At 39.7% G+C, this 22,585-nt stretch overlaps 2 protein-coding genes across 2 annotated transcripts in view; one reads left to right on the forward strand and one right to left on the reverse strand.

Moving 5' to 3' along the window:
• wnt7aa (wingless-type MMTV integration site family, member 7Aa) overlaps positions 1 to 19,983 on the reverse strand; it is a 78,574-nt gene extending 58,591 nt beyond the window's left edge. Inside the window, exon 1 of the mRNA XM_085161104.1 lies at positions 19,362 to 19,983. The gene's annotated coding sequence lies outside the window, so the exon portion shown is untranslated. The remainder of the gene's footprint in view (positions 1 to 19,361) is intronic.
• barx1 (BARX homeobox 1) lies at positions 1,604 to 5,672 on the forward strand. Its single transcript, XM_085161115.1, has 4 exons — positions 1,604 to 2,567; positions 3,655 to 3,934; positions 4,403 to 4,487; positions 4,723 to 5,672. The coding sequence occupies exons 1-4, from the start codon at positions 2,366 to 2,368 to the stop codon at positions 4,885 to 4,887; spliced, it is 732 nt and encodes a 243-aa protein (XP_085017241.1). The 5' UTR covers positions 1,604 to 2,365; the 3' UTR covers positions 4,888 to 5,672.
• Positions 19,984 to 22,585: the final 2,602 nt, after the last annotated feature.

The raw sequence follows: 22,585 nt of genomic DNA on the forward strand, positions 1-22,585 counted from the left end.
TTAAGTTTTGTGTATAGAAAATCAAGGTCAGTGTGATCAACTGTGAAGAAACTGCTTCATTGTCTGAGATGAGTGACATTATTAAATGTTTTTGTCTCAAAAAATGTTAATGTTTCTTCTCATTTAGTGGTAGCATATTGTTTGTTGGAACTCGCCTTGTTTTTCCTAAATACAATTTATTAGTTTGACTCTGTAAAGATTCAAGAAACACTCGTATCTTCACGTTGTAAATAATGAGCCAGAACAATATGGTTTAGATTACTTTGTGCACTGTAACTAATATTGTTCAGAAAACATAATCTGTATTTAGTTTTTCCTTTAATAAATGACCGTTGACTGTGTCGTTCTCTGAAAATGAAAAACAGTGAAAACTATGCATCAGAAAAGAACAAAATATTCACATTCTGTTTGTTTGTTTTTTTGTTTTGTTATTTTTGGTGAGAAATATGTATGTTAAGAAAACATACAAGGTGAGGAAAGCAAAACCTGTGTACGTGACTATGGAGGGCAGCAGTAGAAGCATCTAAAGGCACGTATATGTATTTTTTCTTGATTTTTACTGCAGAAACGTTATCAGGGAGCATAATCTGCAATCTCCAAAATGACCACCAGGGGGAGGTTGTTACCCAACAACCAGAGCTGAATCATTATCATACTTCACCTTTGAAATAGCATCAGCTCTCATCTGTACGCTGCCACACAGAGTCTATTTAACAGGTACAAGGATCTGTGAGAACACAGAGCGCTATTCTTCTGACCCGGTGTCTTCTTGCACATCGAGCAGAGCTCTCAGGAATTATCATTCACAGCCATGTGGCTGCACAAAGTGCTTAATGCAATTGACTGTGGATTTAAGAATGCGAACTGAAACCAACAAGTGGTTAAAACCTTTTGCAGATTATTGGATATTCAACCTGCACTTATTGTTACTTCCTGATCATTTCTTTTGTTGTGGTGGATGTTTAGATTTTCTGTTTAGAGCTGTTTACGTATTTTTTTAAAGAGAGAGAGAAATAAAATCTGTAAAAATAATTTTCATAGCCGTTTCACTTAAAAACTTTCCAGATATAAAAATCATCCTTTTGTTCTCCTCATCTTTAGGCATCAGAGTAAATAGAATTATATCATGTTAAAATATATAATAAATATAAATGAATTATTATTATTATTAATAATAATAATAATAAAAACACATTTTTACGTTTTGGAAAACTCCCCTTCCCATGCCTCACAGTGGTACGATCCATTAGCTACTATCCACTGCTCTTTAACTCAAAACAAATATTGTGTGAAACACTGTCCTTTACTTCTACCGCTCTATAGATTAAAACACAGTGCGACCAAGCGCCTTTAAAAGCCGCTGAAGCTGTGCTGTGAGGGTTTTCACAATTTCAGAGAAAAAATAGTGAAAAGTGAAGATGCCGGAGATGTTTCACCTAAAGCAGGGAACTACCTCAGTGGTGAGACAGCAATGCTTTTGAATCATATGTGCGTAATATTTTTTTTTTTTACATTCATTGCACCATATTAAGGAACACAGCAGTAGAGAAGGGGATGGGTTTCATTTATTGATTATTTATTGGCGAAATGAATGCATTTTAATGCAATGGCCTAATATGGGTAATAACCAACGACAGATTGCTTATGAATAAAAACGTATATCACATTCTGAAAAAGCATCACATATCAAACATTTGAGAGTTCCCTGTGTTCCATTTTGCAGCATCACACTAACTGCTCCAAGTCTCAGGCTCGTGACTTTAATGACATAAAAGTCACTTGCAGGCCTGTCCTCTCAGCTCCTTATTTTCTTCCCTTTTGCATAAATCCATGCAGGACAAGTGTGGCTTTGCATGTAACTTTGGGTCAGCGAAGGCAGACAGCACACAAACCCCGAGAAGAGGTGGAGCTATGACGAGACTCTTAAAATCCGAAGCTTATTCCTCAACTCACTGCCAAGGTGACGAGCTCCGCTCCTGACAAATAGCTCCGAGCTCCGCGCTTCACACGCAGGGACCGGGCATGAACGCGGCAGGATTTGGGAGTTTTGGGTCAAACGTTTGCTTTCGATTCCAGATTTCTGCTCCACATGGGATCAAATCTGGACAGAAGTAGAGCGTAAGAAAAAACAAACAAACAAACACAAAGAAAGAAAAGAGGAAAAAGAAACCAGGAGCCGCAGGCGCGCAGAAAAAGTCGGCAACCTGTAACAATACTTGCCTTGATCCTAAATCTGAGGATAACTTTGCCCACAGCGTTGATCTTCGGACTACAGCAGCGCAACAGAGGGAATATGAGTTCCGGCTTGGGCCACTGAAAGGGAGTGATAATCGCTAAACGCGCTCCGGTGACCGACAGCCAGATTATGCAGCATCCTTTGGACATGGGGGCGCATTACTATCCTCCGGATGTTCATGCAGACCACAGAACTCATCGCTACAGGAGTTTCATGATAGAGGAGATCCTCACAGATCACCCGGAGCACAAAGTTTCGGCTCCGGCCGGGGAGCTGCTTAAATTCGGAGTACAAGCGCTACTCTCCGCGCGGCCTTTCCATAACCAACTGGGTAAGGCAAAAGATGGACGAGTCTTTCATAGCGGTGTGGAAAAAACACACCGGGATAATACACGCATTAATATTTTATACAATAACGAAATATTCAAAGGGGATTTCACATTTAATTACAAATGTAGGCATGGGGGAAATGTTTCCTTTCCTATCTTTTTAAGTAACACTGTAAACAAGAAAAAGGGCAGGCGCATTATGAAAATGAATTACTGTAACGTTTTTAAATAATGGATTTTATCTGATTAAGAAACAGAATATAACATAAGAAACAAAAACATATTAGAAGCTTAAATTAGTTAAAGTGTGGATTACCTGATGAGATTCATGTTAATCTTCGCTCTTCTTTTGATGAGCGCTCGGTGACGGTATCTAAAATAATAATAATAATAATAATAATAATAATAATAATAATAATAATAATAATAATAATAATAATAATAATAATAGTTTAGGGTAGAACTGCTTTTGTCTTTTTTCCTATTCGAGTCCCAGAACGAGAAAGACTAATTTCCTTCCCCGATTATTAATAATAATTTCAGGCCTCTTTAATATTCACAGGAGCTACTCCAATTTTTAAAGCTTGAAGCTGTGCTTTGTTTAGTTTAATGTTCACATCATGTGACCTTTAACCTTTGAAAAAGAATATAGTTTTAAGGGGGCCGGCCAAACATGTCTAACGACAATAACACAATAATACTGACGCCTTATTCTAACCTTCCACGCTTATAATGTTTGGCATCAGAAATAAGTAGAACTTAATCGTATCTACGTCATTCATGCTTTTCTGTCCGTGTGGCGGCAGCGCTTTGAAATCTGCTCCAGCGTGTGCGTGCTGTCACACGCGTCCTCTGCAGAAAACACACAATATTAAAACGACTTTTCGTTTGCGGGGAACTCGTTTAGCCTCCGAGAGCTGCCCATCTTAAACGATCAGGGATTTTAAAGGTCCATTTGTAGTTTACGCCGTCGTTCCCCTTGGGTCCCCACTCCTCGAAAACATCGAGTAAATAAAACCAACTCGTTTTGAAATCTGCTCCTCATTGCCGTGGGTAATATGTTGTTTCCTTTCCCCGGCATGTTCACAGTGCTTAAAGCCGACCAGACGAGCCTCCTAAAGTTCCCCATGTCCCCGCTGTCCTGCTCGCTGGGCTCCCCGCTCCTGTCCGCGGCCCCGGGCCTGCAGGTAGGCGCGGCGTCCCACCACCTGCCGCTGGACCTCCACCTCCGCGGGAAGCTGGAGCACGGAGCCGACGCAGGCAGCAAGACCAAGAAGGGCCGCCGCAGCCGCACCGTGTTCACCGAGCTGCAGCTGATGGGCCTGGAGAAACGATTCGAGAAGCAGAAGTACCTTTCTACACCCGACAGGTGCGCAGGAAACCGCCGAGGATAATGGAGATAAAGACAGCTGCTTTCCCGGGACTCACTGTAGGATTTATTCCAGCCTGTAACCTGCAGACTGCTTCACAGCACTGCAAAACCTCTCTCAAATCACTAATTCATGCCTTTATTATCTGTTTGCTATTTGCATTGAAACACTGATTTAGTGTTTAAACGAACCTCGTCCAGTTTTTAATCCTAAACTGCTGCGTTAACCTGGCTGCTCAAACCACACCTGAGCGCTTTCACGGTGGCCGGTAGTGGTGAGAGCTTCCATTTGATCTGGGTCGTTCCACCTTTAGAAAGCTAAAGCGAAATGAGGCAATTACAAGCTGCAACAGGTAGCAATAAAACCTCATTATTATCCTTCTGTGGTGACTTGATGAGGTCTTTGGAAGTGTGGTCCACGCTGCTTTTTTCTTCTTCTAATGATATGTTTGATTTTGTGTCTTACAGAATAGATCTCGCAGAGTCTCTCGGTCTGAGTCAGCTCCAAGTGAAAACATGGTACCAGAACAGGAGGATGAAATGGAAGAAAATTGTAAGTTGGCTGGCGAGAGTCTGTTTAACATGCAAGCTCAAGGCAAAAGTAAAGAGATACTTCTGCTTTCCATTCTTTCAACTTATCCTCATGGGAAATGCAGTTCAGCGGAATAAGTTCAGCAGTATTTTTGGGGGGTATTGAATATGTTGGTGTGCAACTTTGTTAAGGACGCCAAATCACAGGTATGAGTCACCGTCTGTACTCTGAGGCTAAAACCGAGCTTCTCCCGCAGGTGCTGCAGGGCGGCGGCCTGGAGTCCCCGACCAAGCCCAAAGGTCGCCCTAAGAAGAACTCCATCCCCAGCAGCGAGCAGCTCTCTGAGCAGGAGCGATCCACCGCAGAGGCTGACCGGCCCGATGGCTCCAGCTCCCACTTAGAGAGCGCTCAGGAGGAATGACCGGCCTCTTTATCTATGAACCTGTGGGACGCTCAGAGTGCCTGAAAAAAGGGGGATTTTTTGCTGGACCGTACGGCCTCCTGGTGCAAAAAAAGCAAAGAAAAAAAGCAAAAGAAAAAAAAGCCCTACAGAAACGTAACGTGCACGAGGCGACATCCTCCGGCGTTTTTGTGGCATTCCCTCGTGATGCTGCTGTTGAGGAGGGGACTCAAATATTTGCAGTAGGTCTAACTCTTTATATTCTAAGGATCAGCTCTCACTTATCTGTCCTGCATTCCCTTTGTGTAACTTTGCATTTGATTAATTATTAAATATATTTTCACTAAGGCTCTTCTCCGTTTATTGCAAAGGGGGCATGGTTAAAGATAAGCGTGTCGTCACCGGCCCCGCGCGGCCCTGTTCACACGCGCCTAACATGGATACACATCTGCACACAAGTTCGCAGCGATTCCTCAAAGATAACAGAGACACGGGCGCGTAAAGGCGCTCAGGTTTAGGACTAGTTGCTCTTGACCTGCGTGTCCTGCTGTGGTAATGTCACGATTCCATGTAGCAGCATCGGGGCTTCTCTTTCGTAATCGAAATAAAAATATGGATTTATTTAATGAGGAGTTTTTGGGGGGTGAGAATACAAAATAGGTCTCCTTTCACATGAAGAGTATCAGGGCCATTTAGGTGAATGCGAATGCAGGAGAATATGTTACAGTATCGTTAGCTTGAATTTATCGTGAACATGTTAATCAGAATATATAAAAGGTAATAACTTGACAGATCTGGACTGCACAGGAAGAACCACTGCGAAATAATAACAACAATAATAATTATAATAGTTATAATAATAATTATAATAATAATTATAATAATAATGAAAACCTGAGGTGAGAAGATTATTTCTTTAGCTTGTTATTAAAGACAGTTTTCCCTTAACGCCTCTGTGGCAATAAAACGAAATTCTGATCTCAGTAAACCAAAGCTGAACGATAACACTGAAGAGATAAAGGTTTACTACAAGTAAAAAGTAAATACATCAAATAAAAATGCCGGAATATGTCTTCTGTTACTCTCTTTACTCGCAGACCTCATATATATCTATATATCTATATCTATCTATCTATCTATCTATCTATCTATATATATATATATATATATATATATATATATATATATATATATATATATATATATATATATATATATATATATATATATATATATATATATATATATGAGGATAGCTTTCATTAAAAAGCTGTCCTGCTGAACACATTATTACTTTAGCGCGTAGCTGATCGGCGAACTATTTCGAATACGTTTTTCTTCTTTTCTTCTTTGTTGTGTTGCTGTCACGTCGCCTAATCCCGTATTTTCTAAATGGGCTCCCTGTTCATTAAAGCCATACATTTCTATGCATTTCTAGCTTTTTCAGCTGATCAAGTTGAGAAAAACAAACGCTGAATCGCGTCTTTAATAAAAAATAAATGGTGAGTTGGAATTGAGAATTCCGCCGGAAATCCGTCGGGCTCCTCGCATTAAACACTCAAGCATCGGTGCATCATCACAAACACGGGCTCTGTCATCACTCTCATCATTAGAACTGTGGAGTCTGCGCGCTCAAAGCTACAAATGCTACATGAGTATAAAAAACAGTATTTTCATATTATTATTAATAATAAATCAGGTTCAATTTTTTTTGACTCAAAGTTATAGTTCAAAGGTTTCCTAAATAGAAAAAAGACTAATTTAAAATGAAAAGCGAATGTGGAAAAAAGCACAACAGGCACATTTAAGTAATACTATTAGCTGGGTGGTTAGCTAAAAGTAATCAGTGTAAAATAACAGATAAAAAGTTGAACTAACCAAAGCAGTGAAGGGTGAGATAGCGAAATTGGTTATTGATGAAATATGCAGTTCACATAGATCTAAAATAACTAAAAGTAGTCAAAAGACAAAAATATTTTTACAAAAGCATATCCTGTAACAAACTACAATAAGTGGATAAAAAGCTAAAATCGATACAAAAGCAGCTAAGCAACGTTTAATAGTTAAGCAACCAGTCAAATAGCATAAAAATGGCTAACTGTAATAGACCAAATAACATTTAAATACTGTAGGAAACAGCTAAATGTAGTAGATGAACAGGTAAAAGTAATGGATAAAGAAACAAAGAAGAGTGGTAGAAATGTGGCCTAGCTGAAATAGCAAATAGAAATAACAAACATTACTGGTTTAGGAGTTAAATATATAAATACTACTGAATAAATCCTACAGTAAGCTTATATCTGTGTATCTATATCCATATCTATATATCTGCATAAATAATTGTAACTTCTTTTGCACCATAAACAGTGGATATTAAATAATCTACTCTGGAATGGAAAAATACACAACACTGTTTGCTCTGATGTTATTAAATGGATTTTAAAAAATCCTATTCAGATTTGCCTGATAGCGTGGATGAAAGGGTACTTTATTTGATCTGTGTTTGTGAGTGTTATGATAACGCTGTTAGGGTGTATCATATTTTTAGTTTCTGGAAATATTCTAATAGTATCTCACAGGGAAGCTCACATTTATCCTTGGAAAATCCAGCACTGTCTAGACTCACACTCATAATTCCATTAGTATGCAGCAGGAATACTCCAGGCCCAGTTATTTAAACAATACCATTAAACAGGATAAAATGTCTGGTTTCTTCAGAGACCATTGCAGCTACAATATCTTTTTTTAACTCATTTTAATTTGCTTAACAACTTCCCATGTAATTATCACAAAACAGTAGTTAATGACTTAAATAGAAGAATACACTTTTAGCACTTTATATAAACATACATTACAGACATGAAACGCACACACACTCTTGAAAGTGTGTGTGCGTTTCATGCGTTTACATTTTCAGTGTAAATGCTTTCCAGCATTTACACTGAAAATGCTGGAAAATGACTTTTAAAACTTTTAGTATTTTACATATTCTGGGTCTCACATCTTTTGCCAGAGGGACAGATCTGAGACACAGATAGTGAAAGTGTGCGTTTATAAGGTGTCTGTTTTTCAATTCTATTCAAAACTTTAAAACAAAGAAGTAGAAGAAATATTTGTCGACGTGGCTTATCATTGGAGCATAAACGGTAGCATTTATTTTTATGGTAAAAGCAAATAATACCGTGCGCACTAAAAGAGGTCTAAAATAACATTAAAAATAATAGATGGCATGAATTTGATGGGACAACAGCTCACACTTTAGCTGAATTTATTACGCTTTTATTCATGCTTTTTATTAGGCTATAAAACGGTCAATTGAGTGTGTAAATGAGCAAAATAGATACAGCTGCAGGTTTTACTGGTGCCTAACAAGTCACTCCACAGCACAATAATATTTTATGCTGGGTAAGTGTTTTATTTCATTAGATTAGATGCACATCTGTTTGTTCTCCAGTCTTGAGTTTAAGACATTTGTCAAGAATCAAATGCAGTGAGATAAATTACTGTCATGATGAAGCAGTGTCAGTGCGCCTGGACGTGCAACACTTTTCCTTCTTTTGAAACTCATTAAGCAAAGACAACACACAATGTACTGTAGCAACATATATTTTTAAAATAAGGTATATTAGAGAGACACTGACACCATTTGAAAAAAAAATGTTTTTTTAATACAAATACAGATCAAAATCAGCCAATCACAACTCATCAGCCCCCACATGGACAGTTTAAACCACTGTCTAAAAGTGTGGCTTGCATCAGAAAGCAAAACTGCAACTTGATCAAACAGTTAAAAAACAAAAAGCAACAACAACAAAAGCAGTTCAAACAACCGGAATAAAAGTTCAATTTATAAACATTTATACAAATATTTATAAAAATGTATAAAAATAGGTCAAGTTTGCAATTTGACCTATTTTTATATACCTGCTCCTGTTTTGAAGCCAACTTCCACAAAAACTCTCTGGGCCTGATGACCTTGAAATGTTGCCCTTGGAAGAGCGTGGGATCAATAAGCAGCTGGATCATAATGTTGCAAACACCAGTGTTCGTGTGTGTGTGTGTGTGTGTGTGTGTGTGTAGAAATTGCTGTAAACAGAAGAACAAAGCCCAAAAGTCGAGCTCGTTTACTTCAAAGCAAATGTGTCTTACACCCTGTCGTCAATGTGAAAATTAAAGGTCTGAATCTCCCAGTTAAGATAAAAAACACGAACATGTTTAGCAGAATCCCCAGAGCTCATATCAACACACATTACACTTAACGCTCTCCTGGCCACCCCTCCGAGCCTGCCTTTGTTTCTGTAAGTTTACGCAGCGTGGCGCAGCCGTCGGTCCTCCTGGAGTTGCAGTGGAGAATTTTTAGAAGGGTGCCACTGTTTACAGACACATTTATTTACTCTGTAACTCATCGATGTGACAACGTAGAGCAAGAAAGTCAAACTTTTCAAATCTCCGCTGGCCTGGTGACGAGGAGGAGGAAGACTTATTGTGAGGGCTTTTATTCACAGAGTGCAGACTTGTTCGCTGTGGAGCTCTCACTCTCACAGTGAGGAATTTTTTGAATCCTCCCTTCAATATAAACTTGCCATTGCTTTACATTTCAAAGGCCTTGTGTTATTAATGAGAGGATATATTAATCAGTAACCCAAGTGCCATTGTTATGTAGGCAAGCCCATTTCTATGGGAGTCTCATTACATTGAAAAATACTGAATTTATGGATGGATGAAATAACTGTGCAAGTGTAACCTATGAAAGCTTGTTCTTAATATTATTAGTTAGTGTATTAGTTTCACTCAGTTGATGCCTCTAAGGCTTAATAAACTCTCTTTATTCGTTTTTCTTTGAAAGAGATGGAATCCAGATTCTCGGGAATCCTGCTAATCATCTGGGATGTTTTTTTTTCCAAAGGGCACCTTTCCTTTACACTGTAGTCTCAGTTTTCAGTTTCACCCAAAGATCCACAGCTGACATGGACATCTGCAATCCCCCCTCCGCCATCGCACAGACACACACACACACACCGCCACCACAGTCATCATCATCACCAAAGCAAATGGCTAATCAGTCCTTACCCGGGATGTCAAATTTATGTCAGGGCCTAATCATATGCAGATTAATGACAGGTTAACCTAAACAGCAGAGCTGAGGTTGGCAAAAAGGTCCCAGAAAAAAAAGGAAAGAAAAACAAAAGCACATTTTAGAAATGCATTTGTTAATTTGCACACGCTGCAAGGTGAATGTGTGAGGTCGCCTCGGCTCCACGGTGCAGATAAGACCCAGAGCGGGCTGGACGACGCAGGCCTCGTCCACGTGCACGTTCCTCTCTCCTGGGCTTTGAGAGGGGGCCGAGCGTTGGACAGCAATGACTTCCGACATAAATTACAATCAGGAGGAAGAGTCGGGTGCCAAGAATCTGCAAATTCGGAACATCCATATAATTTAATCATTAAAGGGACCCTTTGTGGTGGCACGATAACGCTCCGATGCAAGCAATGAGAGGTTGACCCCAATTTTTATCGAGCGGGTGTTTATGGAGTCAAAAGGTCCGTGCTTAGACGCAGCACAGGCTTGGGGGTCTTGGACCGAGGGGGTAGGGGGAAGTAGCCGCCCCAACCACGCACAGGAGAAATTCTCCACGATTAAAGAGCCCCTGATTAATCTAACGTATGTGCCAAAACTGCACATGCGGCGTATGATCCCAATTAGCCTGAAACCCAACTCTGTGCAGGCCCAGCTCCACATTAGCTCTGCCATTCTTCTCTTTGTTTTCACTGGACGCTCCCTGACAACATGCCTGTTCCACATTACATCTGCTGAGACAATTCTAACCGAAGGATGTTGATATTGATGGCAAGATATGTTGTTGTATCAGTCAATATATGGACTGATAGAAATGCGAGCGGATGGTAAACAGTGAAGAAGCCAACATGACTCCACTCTGTGACAGGACTGCCATTTTTTACAGATACTCTCATAGTCATTAGGCATAATGTCCTAAATATGAAATGAAGTAATTGCAACATGCTGCTGTCGGTCGCCAGAGGATCTGACAGTTAACGAGCCAGCATTCAAATTACACTTGGAAATGATTAGTAAATTAAAAAAGGCAAATTGAAAAAGTTTGTAAGATAACACCACGACCACAGTGGAAGCAAATTAAATTGTTTGTTTTTTTTCCTCTCAGTTTTCTGTGTTGAGAATCTAGACGTGCACTGCAGAAGTACAGCATCAGTTGATACAGAGGTTTTTACCTCTTAACCGCTTGGTTAGATAGTGGTGAAGTCAAAATAAACAACCTTCTGGGAAGAATTTGGTGTCCTCACCAGCAGGCCCAAGCGTGATTTAACAACAGTAAATGATACGCTTTAATAGCTCTTCTCTGTCTAACAGTGACATTAAGTCATAATAATTGACCAAGGGGTTAATTATTATTTTCAAACCATCCTATTAGAGCACTTCGCTCTCGCTCTGCAGGCCTACTTGTTGTTCCTAGAGTATTTAAAAGTAGAATGGGAGGCAGAGCCTTCAGTTTTCAGGCCCCTCTTCTGTGGAACCAGCTTCCAGTTTGGATTCAGGAGACAGACACTATCTCTACTTTTAAGATTAGGCTTCAAACTTTCCTTTTTGCTAAAGCATATAGTTAGGGCTGGACCAGGTGACCCTGAATCCTCCCTTAGTTATGCTGCAATAGATGTAGGCTGCCGGGGGATTCCCATGATGCATTGAGTTTTTCCTTTCCAGTCACCTTTCTCACTCACTATGTATTAACAGACCTCTCTGTATTGAATCATATCTGTTATTAACCTCTGTCTCTCTTCCACAGCATGTCTTTTATCCTCTCTTGCTTCTCTCACCCCAACCAATCACAGCAGATGGCCCCGCCCCTCCCTGAGCCTGGTTCTGCTGGAGGTTTCTTCCTGTTAAAAGGGAGTTTTTCCTTCCCACTGTCGCCAAAGTGCTGCTCATAGGGGTTCATATGATTGTTGGGTTTTTCTCTGTATCTATGAAGCGCCTTGAGGCGACTTTTGTTGTGATTTGGCGCTATATAAATAAAATTGAATTGAATTGAATCTACGAAGATTATCTGGAAAGCAGAAATAGTGATTAGAAAGCTTTCGAAGGTTTTGGTTAATAAATAATGTGTAGCATAGATGTAGGTTCATTTGAGCATGTGCGGGTCCTTCCCTGCAAAGGAATGTCTTCATTCTGCCGTTCTGCAATGCTTTGAAATAACTGTTCTCACTCTTAATCTTCTCCTTTATGTCACTATGAGTCTCCTTCCCTTTTTCCGCTTCGCTGATTCCAGACATGAGTTGAAGGCTATGTCTGCTATCAGGATACACACTACCTTACCTTCGAGTCGTAGCTAAGTTTCCTTCCAGCAAGAAGAACCTTTTTCTTCCGTCCACATTGTATGTTGGTGCTTGGTGGTGGAGCTAACTCTCCTGTCATCTGCCATAAAACCACAGAAGAAGAGGTTGTGTAAGTGATGTAAGTGAAGTGAACAATGTAACAATGAAACACAATGTTTCTATTTCTGTTTTTTCCATGTCTTAGTTTGAGGACGGCTGTTGTTGTCATCACTGCACACACATCTGATTTTTTGGTCCACTGCTATTTTTCATTTTCAGTAGACCCTGAAGTCTCATTCTTAAGGTGTATTGTTATTTAGTCTGTTTCCCTCGCCCGTTTTTATTGACGGGCCAAGTTTTCCACCTCGACCCGTAACTTCACTGCTTTGGATCAGTCTCACCTCTCTCATCAGCCTCATTTACTGCAGCACACGGCAGCTATTTTTGGTGGAAAAGCTCTAAAACTTGACTGTCCAACTGCAAATGACAGCCAAAGTTTTCCTCTAATCCCAGTGGGTGGAGGCAGGTGGCAGCCCACCCCATGCCTGCTTCTGTCCAGAGTTATTCCTTCCTTGTGCTGACTTATGGGAGAATTGTTGGTTTGCTTGACCCTATAAAAAACAAGCATTTAGCAGGAGCTCAAAACCGAGCTAAAAGGATGGTCAGAAGACTCCAAATGATGTTATTTCTGTTATATTCTGTATATCTGTTATATATAGTTTCTGATGGTTAAGTTTCCCACCTTATATAGTGATATTTTGTCGGTGCTGTGATGAACGTTGTACCCTGTGATCATGGCTGTTTTACCCAAATATCCTTTTAACTTGTAAAAATCCTGCGTCAGAAACAGTATTCCCACGTAGCTGGATTACCCTTTTGTAAATACCGTTTATGTTAAATTCACTTAAGAGAAATCAGAGCTAATCCCACTAGAAACAGGTAAGAAGTCACATCGCTTTATAATTTCCTCTCCATTAACCTCTGAACCAACGTCACCGGCAGCCCAAATAGGGTTGCAATGTCCCCCACTTTTATACAATTTAAATCAATTTAACAGAAAAACTGTGACGACGAAATTAATGTCCACAAATTTATTTTTAAAGTTTAAGCCTAATGTTAGACAGGCTGCTGGTAACTAGTTGGATGTTGAGAGCAGTGTTGGTCAAGTTACTTGAAAAAAGTAAACAGTAACTAATTACTGATTACTTCCCCCAAAAAGTAATCCCGTTACTTTACTGATTACTTATTTTCAAAAGTAATTAATTACTTAGTTACTTAGTTACTTTTTAAAAACCCGATTTACAACCTGAATAGGTGATAAAGTGATAGATCTTTCAGCCCAATTCTACTTTTTCTGCATAATCATCATACAAAATGTAATCAAATGGAAAAGTCTCTTTTTTAAACTTGTTTTATTAGTTTTAATCTTTTAATTTTATGCATCAAGCAAAAATTAAATTATATGCAACATTCTCTGACTGGAAGAAATTAGTTTAATATTTAAACCTATTTTCTGCACATTCCAGCACATGAAATAATTTTTTTGTGTGTTTACACTCAGTCTTTCAAATAGATGCAAGTAAAACACAGCAGAAAATAAATAAAGTCAAAGACTAGCGGTCCTGTTGCTCTATTTTCACCTGTAAAGCAGGAGTGGGGTAGGCGGAGGTTTACCCTGGTGCAGGTGTGCTGCGGTCAGTGGAAGAATCCGCGAGTTTCTCTGTGAGTTTCCCATTACGTCGTAGCTACTCGGTGCTTGCTCGGAAGTTTAGGGGTTTTTTTCGCTGTAAAAAGAAGTTTTCTTCCCACGCACAACGGACACTAATGTTTTTGTCACTTTTTATGGAATCAAACTCAAAGTAAGGTCAGTACTTCCACGCTTTAAACGCTGCACGCTCATACTCTCTCCCGCACTCCATATATGATCCATTGTTGATCTGCACACAGCTGTTGTCACGAACGTCGCACTCGCTTACGTCACTGTCATGAGACATTCTCGCAAAAAAATCACGGTTTTAGTAACGCAGTAACGCAGCGTTCCTACGGGAAAGTAACAGTAATCTAATTACCGTTTTTGCAATAGTAATCCCTTACTTTACTCGTTACTTGAAAAAAGTAATCAGATTACAGTAACGCGTTACAAGTAGCGCGTTACTGCCCATCTCTGGTTGAGGTGAAGAAACTGTAAGTATTACAGACGATGGCTTAGCTTTCCAGCAATTAGATTCCTCATATGTCACAGAAAGGTATTATTTACCTGCATTTCTCTTAGTAACGTGACTGATCCAGCCGTCACAGTGTAAACATACACTGTAAATTAAAAAAAATAATAATAATTTGATGATTTATTTCCTACGCTGTTCTCACTTATCCTGGCGACGAGCTGCAGTCACATTAACACATGGTGCGCTCACAGACTCTCAGCTGTACAAAATAGCTCAGAGACCTCCATTCATTATGAAGCTGAACTGTCAACACTCTGAGGCGGGAACATGAAGAGAACTGTGGGGCAACATTTGCAGTTTAAAGTGACGGGGGAATAAAGTCGTCAGTGTTCCGCCCTCCAGTATTCGACTCGTGCCAGTGAACAGGCACTCACTCAGGGCTGCAGGCAAAAATAAATGCTATTTTCTGTGCGCACCCAGACTTCAGAGTCACGTTCCCATAATTCAGAATGACCACTCGGAACATTCTGGCTTCCACATCCATCAGAGGGGAAATTATTTTTCTGGGAATATCATTTATTTTACTTCCACTCAATCAGAAAATGCGGATGAGAAGTAATAATATAACTAATAAGCAAGTAAGCAACAGTGCGGAATATTTTATAGAGCTCTTACTGGCCGGTGTGAGTTAATCGCGGCTGTGTTAGTATCACCATATGCTCGTCTAACAGAGTTTATGGTGTTGTGCGTGTGACTGGATTTATTGGAATAATTGGTTCAGTTCAATTTCAGATCCAAGAAAACTCATTGAAACAAGTCAAAGCGTTTACACCCGACTGCAGCTGAGAGTCCAAAGATCATTTAATCACATTTTGACTTGTCGGTCCTTCCATAAATAATAACTCACATTTTCTCCTGTCATCATTACCACTAGGTAGTAATTAGAAAAGGAGCAAAGGACTAATGGGCAAACTTCTATAAATAGATTCTGGCTGTTATTTTTAATGCATGACTTTAAATCTGTGCTCTTCTTGGGGGGAAAAAACTACGCTATGTTGATAAAGGGCCGTTCAGATATGCTTAAAAAGAGCCAAGTGTAATGTCATCACCACCACCCACAGTATATTTCAGAACTAATGGCGATGTGCTAAAGTATAGCTTCCTCCTGCAGGTGTCAGGTGATTTCCTGTGGCTCAGCTCGCAGCTCAGCCACGCAGCTAAGGCGAGGAGGCATTAAAGGACATAAACAAGACCCCATCAGCGCGCCGTCTCACCCGCCATGACGATGCTCCGTTCTCAGCCCACGCTGCCCCTCCTGCTCTCAGCTCTGCGAGCACAGTTTGTAGGAAACGTCAGCCGGCGTGATTGATTGGAGATGGGCGATTCCCTGACTTCATGCTTGTATAAAGCAAGACAGCTGTTGGGAGAAATCAAATTCCTGCAGGAGCTGGAGGAATTTTCCATCTGTTTAATGGAGTCAATGCCTTTTGCGAGATGAGTAAATAAAAAAACATGTCCGAGTTGTGGCAGAAGGTCAGTGAAACCCTCATTATATAGCAATTACAGCACAAAACCCCCTTTCCTTTTAAAATCCAGCTTGAAAGTCAATCCCACTTTCCAAAAGTAAGACATGACAGGGCAGCAATTTAACTTTGGTACAGCTTCAAGACTTACAGACACGGAAGGGGCTGAGCCTCCTAATACGTTTGTCCTTCACAATCACCACATCTTTTATCTTTTTCCTCAAATATCTGCACTCGTTAAATGATAAATAGTTAAATGTTTAATGGTTTCAAAGGTTGGACTGTTTTCCTTTTGAGGCCCTCTCCCCCATAAAGTATACAAATTACAAATGCCCTGGAAGTTTGTCATTTCTTCCCAAGAGCTGTTTGGACAGATTCTTCACTGCGAGCATATTATCACAGCATGGCTGTGTGGAAACAGCTTCACTCCTCATTAAAGCTTTCAATAATTCATTATATGTCGTGTGTTCATATGGTGAGCTTCATTTAGATGAAGCTGATAGTCTTAAGAATTTCTTCTCAGGCTGAAAGCAGCGGCCGTGCAAAAGCCCTCTGTGACTTAAGTAATACAGATTATGAAAACAGATGAAACCCAAGAAGCGGAAACTTAGTTTGAATAGCAAAGAAACACTGTGAGAAAACATTAGAGCCTCTAACACTACTGCGCTTTAGACTTTTGATTCTTATCATTCAGTAGAACTGTAGTGGTGGCAAAGCTGAGCACAATGTGTTCAGCTGAGAAAGTATTATCTTGAGTTATATTGTTATCTTAAGTAGTTTAGTCGAGGTTCGTGTACTCAGTGCAAACAGGTGGGTCTGAAGAAGAAGCTCCTCTGAACACTTCATTCTCTGATGGGTTGTTTTCTTGTGGAGTAAAAACCATCTGTGTGCGTCCAACACTGTCTCCAAAACTGTCAACATATTGGAGTCTCAACTTTAAAGTCATCACAACTGTTTTAAATGTATAATCACCTTTATGCAGTTATTATATGTATTCAAAACACATTGGTTCATAGGTAACGTTACAGACCTGCTTCACTTACAGACCACACAAATGATTCAAATTCACCTGCTTAACACCTGCATTAATTATGATTGGAGCAAAGTAGGAAGTGAGGATGGACTAATGGGAATAGTAAGCCTTTGCCCAGCATCTATCTATCTATCTATATAAAACTGAGGGCAGAAAATTCATATTCAGGAATATAAAATGGCATTTGACAGAACACTGAAACAAAACATCGCAGTTGGTTTAATTTTATGAAAAATTTGATAACAATGACCATGCTACATTCCAAGAACCAAACTGTATTTGGCATATTGGTTTACTACATTTAACAGCAACCACGTGTATGTAACATTTCCATTTTTATAATAATTGGGACATTTATTTATTTGTTTATTTACATTGAATAAAGAGGAAAAATGACAGAAAAGAGCTGTTGACAACTCATGAGGTGATTTTGTTTCTTCGGGAAGTTTAAAAGCTGTTTTTCATGATTTTGCTGATATAATTTCCTCGCAACATAAAAGCAACAACAACAAGAACGTGTACAACAATTATATTAAAATTGAAGTTGCTTATCCAACATTAACTTCAGTAGTAAGAAAGAATTCATGTTTTTTTCTTGCTTTTAGTCATTTACAGTAAATCAAATCCTACATTATGAGCAGAAACTCCTTATTGTGCCTTCTGTCGCAAAAGTTTCTTTGCTGCCAAGAGCTTTAAATAACTGCAATGAAATATTACAAAGTATATGAATGTGTGCCTTTGGAAAAGCATATTTTTGACTTTAAAAGCAGAAATGGTCCTGAGTCTGAAACCCACAGTGACAAAATAAAATCTGATAAACCACTTGGAGAACCACTGGCTACTGCTGCTTACGCTTTTTGTTTGAATGCATGCTAATAATAACTAAAGGCAACACTAATAACAACACAGATTAAAGCTGATATACTATCTTATGTGGACCAAAATGGCTCAACATTCAGAGAAAAGTCCTCTGAAAGACTTTAACAGTGAAATCAACATGAAACATGTTTTTCCTTTCTGACAGGAAGACAGTGATGATTTATACATGGGTGCAAACATGTCTGTGAGTGAACAAATTACTCCCTTTACACCTATTATAAGTGCAAGAAATGCATAATGTACAATACTGACAGCTTGACTGCAGCTGCATCTTATTATTGCAATTATGAGTAATTCTGTAAACTAATGTCAAAGATATAAGGAAGAAAATGCAGATCTGGCATTGGTCACAATCAAGATTTATTGTTAAGGCTTTCAGGCTGCAGCATTACAACATGTCACAACAACTGGTTTCTGAACATTAAATGGTTTCCACAGCGCTACAAGAAGTTGAAAAAAAAACATGCACAAAACAATCTTATTCTCCAATATCCGGCAATTGTTTTTAATTTTCCAGCCTTCTGTTCTGTGTCCAATCCTCTTTTATTTGGTTTGATTGCAGCCTGTTGGAATATTCAGCACAGATTAAAATAGCAGAGGGGCTTGGGTGGTTGTCGACTGGAAGACACAACCGTAGTAATCTTCCAGATGTGCCTCACATGGCTCTGGAATCAGTGGGGAAGTTTCCTTGCAGGCCTTTTTTGGATTTCAGAGAAAACAATCAGAAACTCCTGGCACAGGAACTGTAAGTAATTCAATGATGGCCTTGGAGACGGTAACGAGAGGTGACAGTTATAATCAGCATTGTATAGCCGTGACTAGTGGCGAGATACGTGAAAGAGATTCCTTAACATAGATGTAGAAGAGCTGTATGGAAAACATGTTAGATATGACTTGAATATAAGTGATGGATCTAATCTCCAGGCATGGCTTTATGATCTGTTCATCAGTGCTTCTAATTTGAAACAACTACCCTTCAAAACGACATCTGTTTATGTTCATATTAAAAAGCCCTTTAATGACCTCAGTAATTACAAGCCTTGTCTTTTTGTTGAAAGGATAAAGGAGAATAGTGTGATGTAGCACAACAACAAAGGAGGAGGTTGGGGTAGATGGAGGGTCGGTAAAACGTTGCACTATAATCTGTGCTGGTTTATTGTATTTATCGCAGTCTGGTTATTCCCTGTTCTAACTCTGTGGTAACCAGTGAAACCATCATGACCAAGTATTTTGTGGTGCAGTCTAACCAGCTGTACATATTGTAGATATGTTTGCATATCTGTTTAGTAACAGGTGAGACAGTTGGTAACATGTCGGTTTGGACTCATGGTTGCACTCACTCGCTTCTCTAGTTTTCTAATCATTAGAAGGCTGAAGCTTGTTAATTTTCCTACTAATGGGATATGCTCATGTAAATAATATGCAGTAGATACATTACAGGCTAGTAGACCTATTTGGACCCACAACTCCTTTCCGAGCAGCAACTTGACCTTGTAGTACCATATCACCCTATTAGAGCACTTCGCTCTCGCTCTGCAGGCCTACTTGTTGTTCCTAGAGTATTTAAAAGTAGAATGGGAGGGAGAGCCTTCAGTTTTCAGGCCCCTCTTCTGTGGAACCAGCTTCCAGTTTGGATTCAGGAGACAGACACTATCTCTACTTTCAAGATTAGGCTTCAAACTTTCCTTTTTGCTAAAGCATATAGTTAGGGCTGGACCAGGTGACCCTGAATCCTCCCTTAGTTATGCTGCAATAGACGTAGGCTGCCGGGTGATTCCCATGATGCATTGAGTTTTTCCTTTCCAGTCACCTTTCTCACTCACTATGTATTAACAGACCTCTCTGCATTGAATCATATCTGTTATTAACCTCTGTCTCTCTTCCACAGCATGTCTTTATCCTGTCTTCCTTCTCTCACCCCAACCGGTTGCAGCAGATGGCCCCGCCCCTCCCTGAGCCTGGTTCTGTCGGAGGTTTCTTCCTGTTAAAAGGGAGTTTTTCCTTCCCACTGTCGCCAAAGTGCTTGCTCATAGGGGGTCATATGATTGTTGGGTTTTTCTCTGTATCTATGAAGCGCCTTGAGGCGACTTTTGTTGTGATTTGGCGCTATATAAATAAAATTGAATTGAATTGAACTTCCAAGCAAACCTGCAGTTGTTCTAATGCCCCACTGAGCACAGCCACAGTGGGGCATTAGAAGTGACTCAGTCTCCACAGGCTTTTATGTTGAAATACCCAAAAGAATATTTACAGACAAATACAAAAAAGTTTTTTTTTCTTTATGGATGGTCACCCCCTTCACTGGCTCTTCATTGTAGCTCATGTCACATAATTGGGAGCCCCCCACCCCTCCCACCCCCACATAATCAATGTGACAGCTTGCTAAACAAGCGTGCTGGTATTTGTAGATAACTTAGCATTCCAACCTCTTGTTCAAATATGCAACTCTCAAAAAAGATTACACTGCAAGACTGGGAAGACTAATGTTGAATTTTCAGATGTCACAATAACCATAATAGTAGTATTATAATATAATATTTGACCGGTAAGCGACTTGTAGTTCAGCGCAATTAACTACCACAAAATTTCGGTAAACAGAAATAAAACATTTGGGTAACAAACGGCACTTTTTCAGGAGTAATACATGCAGCAAGTTCAGCTTGAATCAATATTCTGGTCACAACATACCAACTCTTATTGTTAATATTAATATCCAAAACATACATCACAGTTTACAGTTATCACAGATGTTACAGCTGTTCAGTTTTCATGTGAAATTATGAGACTAGCAACATTTTTTCTTCTTCAAACTTTATTTTGAAAACGGGCTGAGCTGATGTCTCACTGCTCGTGTTGATGTTTTGTGAACACATTTACAGGTCCTAACAAATAAAAATAACCAATTGAAATTATAAACACAAGATATAATAAATTGGAATTATCATTATCACACTGTGCTCAAGCAGTTTATGGTGGCAATAAAACCTTTTTATTGGTTTTGATCTACATATAGACCTTTTTAAATATTTTAAATAGAAACCAGCCATGAATAGTTCGAGTGGTTCTAGCTCCAGGGTGACTCCTGAAGAAACTTCCTGCTTCTGGTAGACTGAGGTTGAAAATTATGGGTTAAAGCACATTTGAATAGCTTTAAGGCAGCCTGCGACACAGGCTAACATTGAGACAATTTTATTGTTGCTGTTAAATCAGCATGGATTCTTAGTCAAGCCTGTGTCCCTGCTGCTTTACCACCTTCACCTTTAAGTCTTACACGGACATGTCTGTAAAGGGAAAAAATAGATTAAAATGATACGGTGCTTAAACTCGCAAAAGATTCATGACCTGTTAACACAGTGGGGGGCACAGTCCGATATGCCAGTGCATCCTATTAAACCCAGGCAGGGTGTGCATTAAGGAGCTGGTTCTCTTAAACATACTGATCAAAATATTAATGGTCCCTTATAAACACTGTGCCTTTATCTGACGGGGATTTACTTTATAAAGACCTTAATCCAAGAGCACAGAGCAGCTCTGCTCATTAGTAGTGGCCTTTAACTCACACTCCAGGATGACATACACACAGGTGGACGCTGAGCCCAGAGTGACTATTGTGTTTATGTTATCTTTTCATAAGCTTTGTTTGAAATTTGTCAGACTGCATCACTGTTTAACCATATGCCAGTCAAACCTCACAGCCCCAGATGGGTGCCTTTCTGCTAACCCTGCCCAAGGCTGTTCAGCCGCACAACTTCTCTCCTGCATCCAGAGCACAAAAACACTATGCTGACTCAAATTTCCTTTTAAATGGAAGCGTATGCTGCCTACATGCGAAGGTTTAGGTCCCCCCGTGATAGCTGCAGAGAAGCTGACAAGACAACACAGCAAACGTCTGGTTACAGGAAACGTGCATCAATCGTGCAAGCACGTTGTCCTGCTATAAACCTACACAATCAAGTGTAGGTGAAGAGTGAACGGTGAGGTGAATTCTCAAATGTATTTCAAATGTTGCATTGGCAACTGGCAGTCCAGAGGCGTAATTTCCAGGGGCGTTATGCCCCCCCCCCCAATAATCAGACCCCCAATAAAAATTATGAATTATCTTGCAACATAGGCTGTTGATTTTCTTTACTCATTTCAGGTATTACCAGCAAAATAGTTCCATGTTTAATCATCTGGGAATTTACCCAGATTTATTTATTTATTTAGACAGAGATCTTGACACACACCCCCCTCCCCTCTCAGCCTGCTGCAATTCAAATGTACTCAATTAACTGATTTCCAGCAAGTTTGACCATGAAAGCTGAAGTTTTGGCAGCTTCTGGAGCATTTAGGTGTGTGTTAACACAATGCCATGGATTTACAAGCAAAGTCTCCCCAAGGTCACATCATGCAAAGTATTACTTGCATGATTACTTCCTGTTCTCTTCTCTCTAAACAGAACAATGCAGCACAGGTTAAATTTGCAGATTGTCATCTGTCCTTTGGACAGACAAAACCATTATGGACAATGTGATGTTTGGCAAAAACAAACAGAGCAAGTCCAGCACATAATCACTCTAAAGCACAGCGATGGAGGGGTTATGATCTGGGCTCGTTTCAACCTCGAGCACTTCTGTATACCAAAGTATTCTACAGTCAGACATGAGACCTGTTTGGCAGCTAAAACACTCCAAAAAACTGTGTTGTTCAATGGTATAATGACCCAAAGCACCCCAGAAAATCAACAGCAGAATGGCTTAAAAAAAAACAAAGAGTCGAGGTGTTGCAGT

The sequence above is a fragment of the Neolamprologus multifasciatus genome, chromosome 5, assembly GCF_963576455.1.
Source record: "Neolamprologus multifasciatus chromosome 5, fNeoMul1.2, whole genome shotgun sequence".
NCBI classification, from domain to species: domain Eukaryota; kingdom Metazoa; phylum Chordata; class Actinopteri; order Cichliformes; family Cichlidae; genus Neolamprologus; species Neolamprologus multifasciatus.

Coding starts and splice junctions, on each gene's coding strand:
- barx1 (XM_085161115.1), top strand. CDS start 2,366: ATGCAGCATCCTTTGGACATGGGGGCGCATTACTATCCTCCGGATGTT. Junction 2,568..3,654: donor GCCTTTCCATAACCAACTGG/GTAAGGCAAAAG, acceptor GCATGTTCACAG/TGCTTAAAGCCGACCAGACG. Junction 4,488..4,722: donor GGATGAAATGGAAGAAAATT/GTAAGTTGGCTG, acceptor CTTCTCCCGCAG/GTGCTGCAGGGCGGCGGCCT.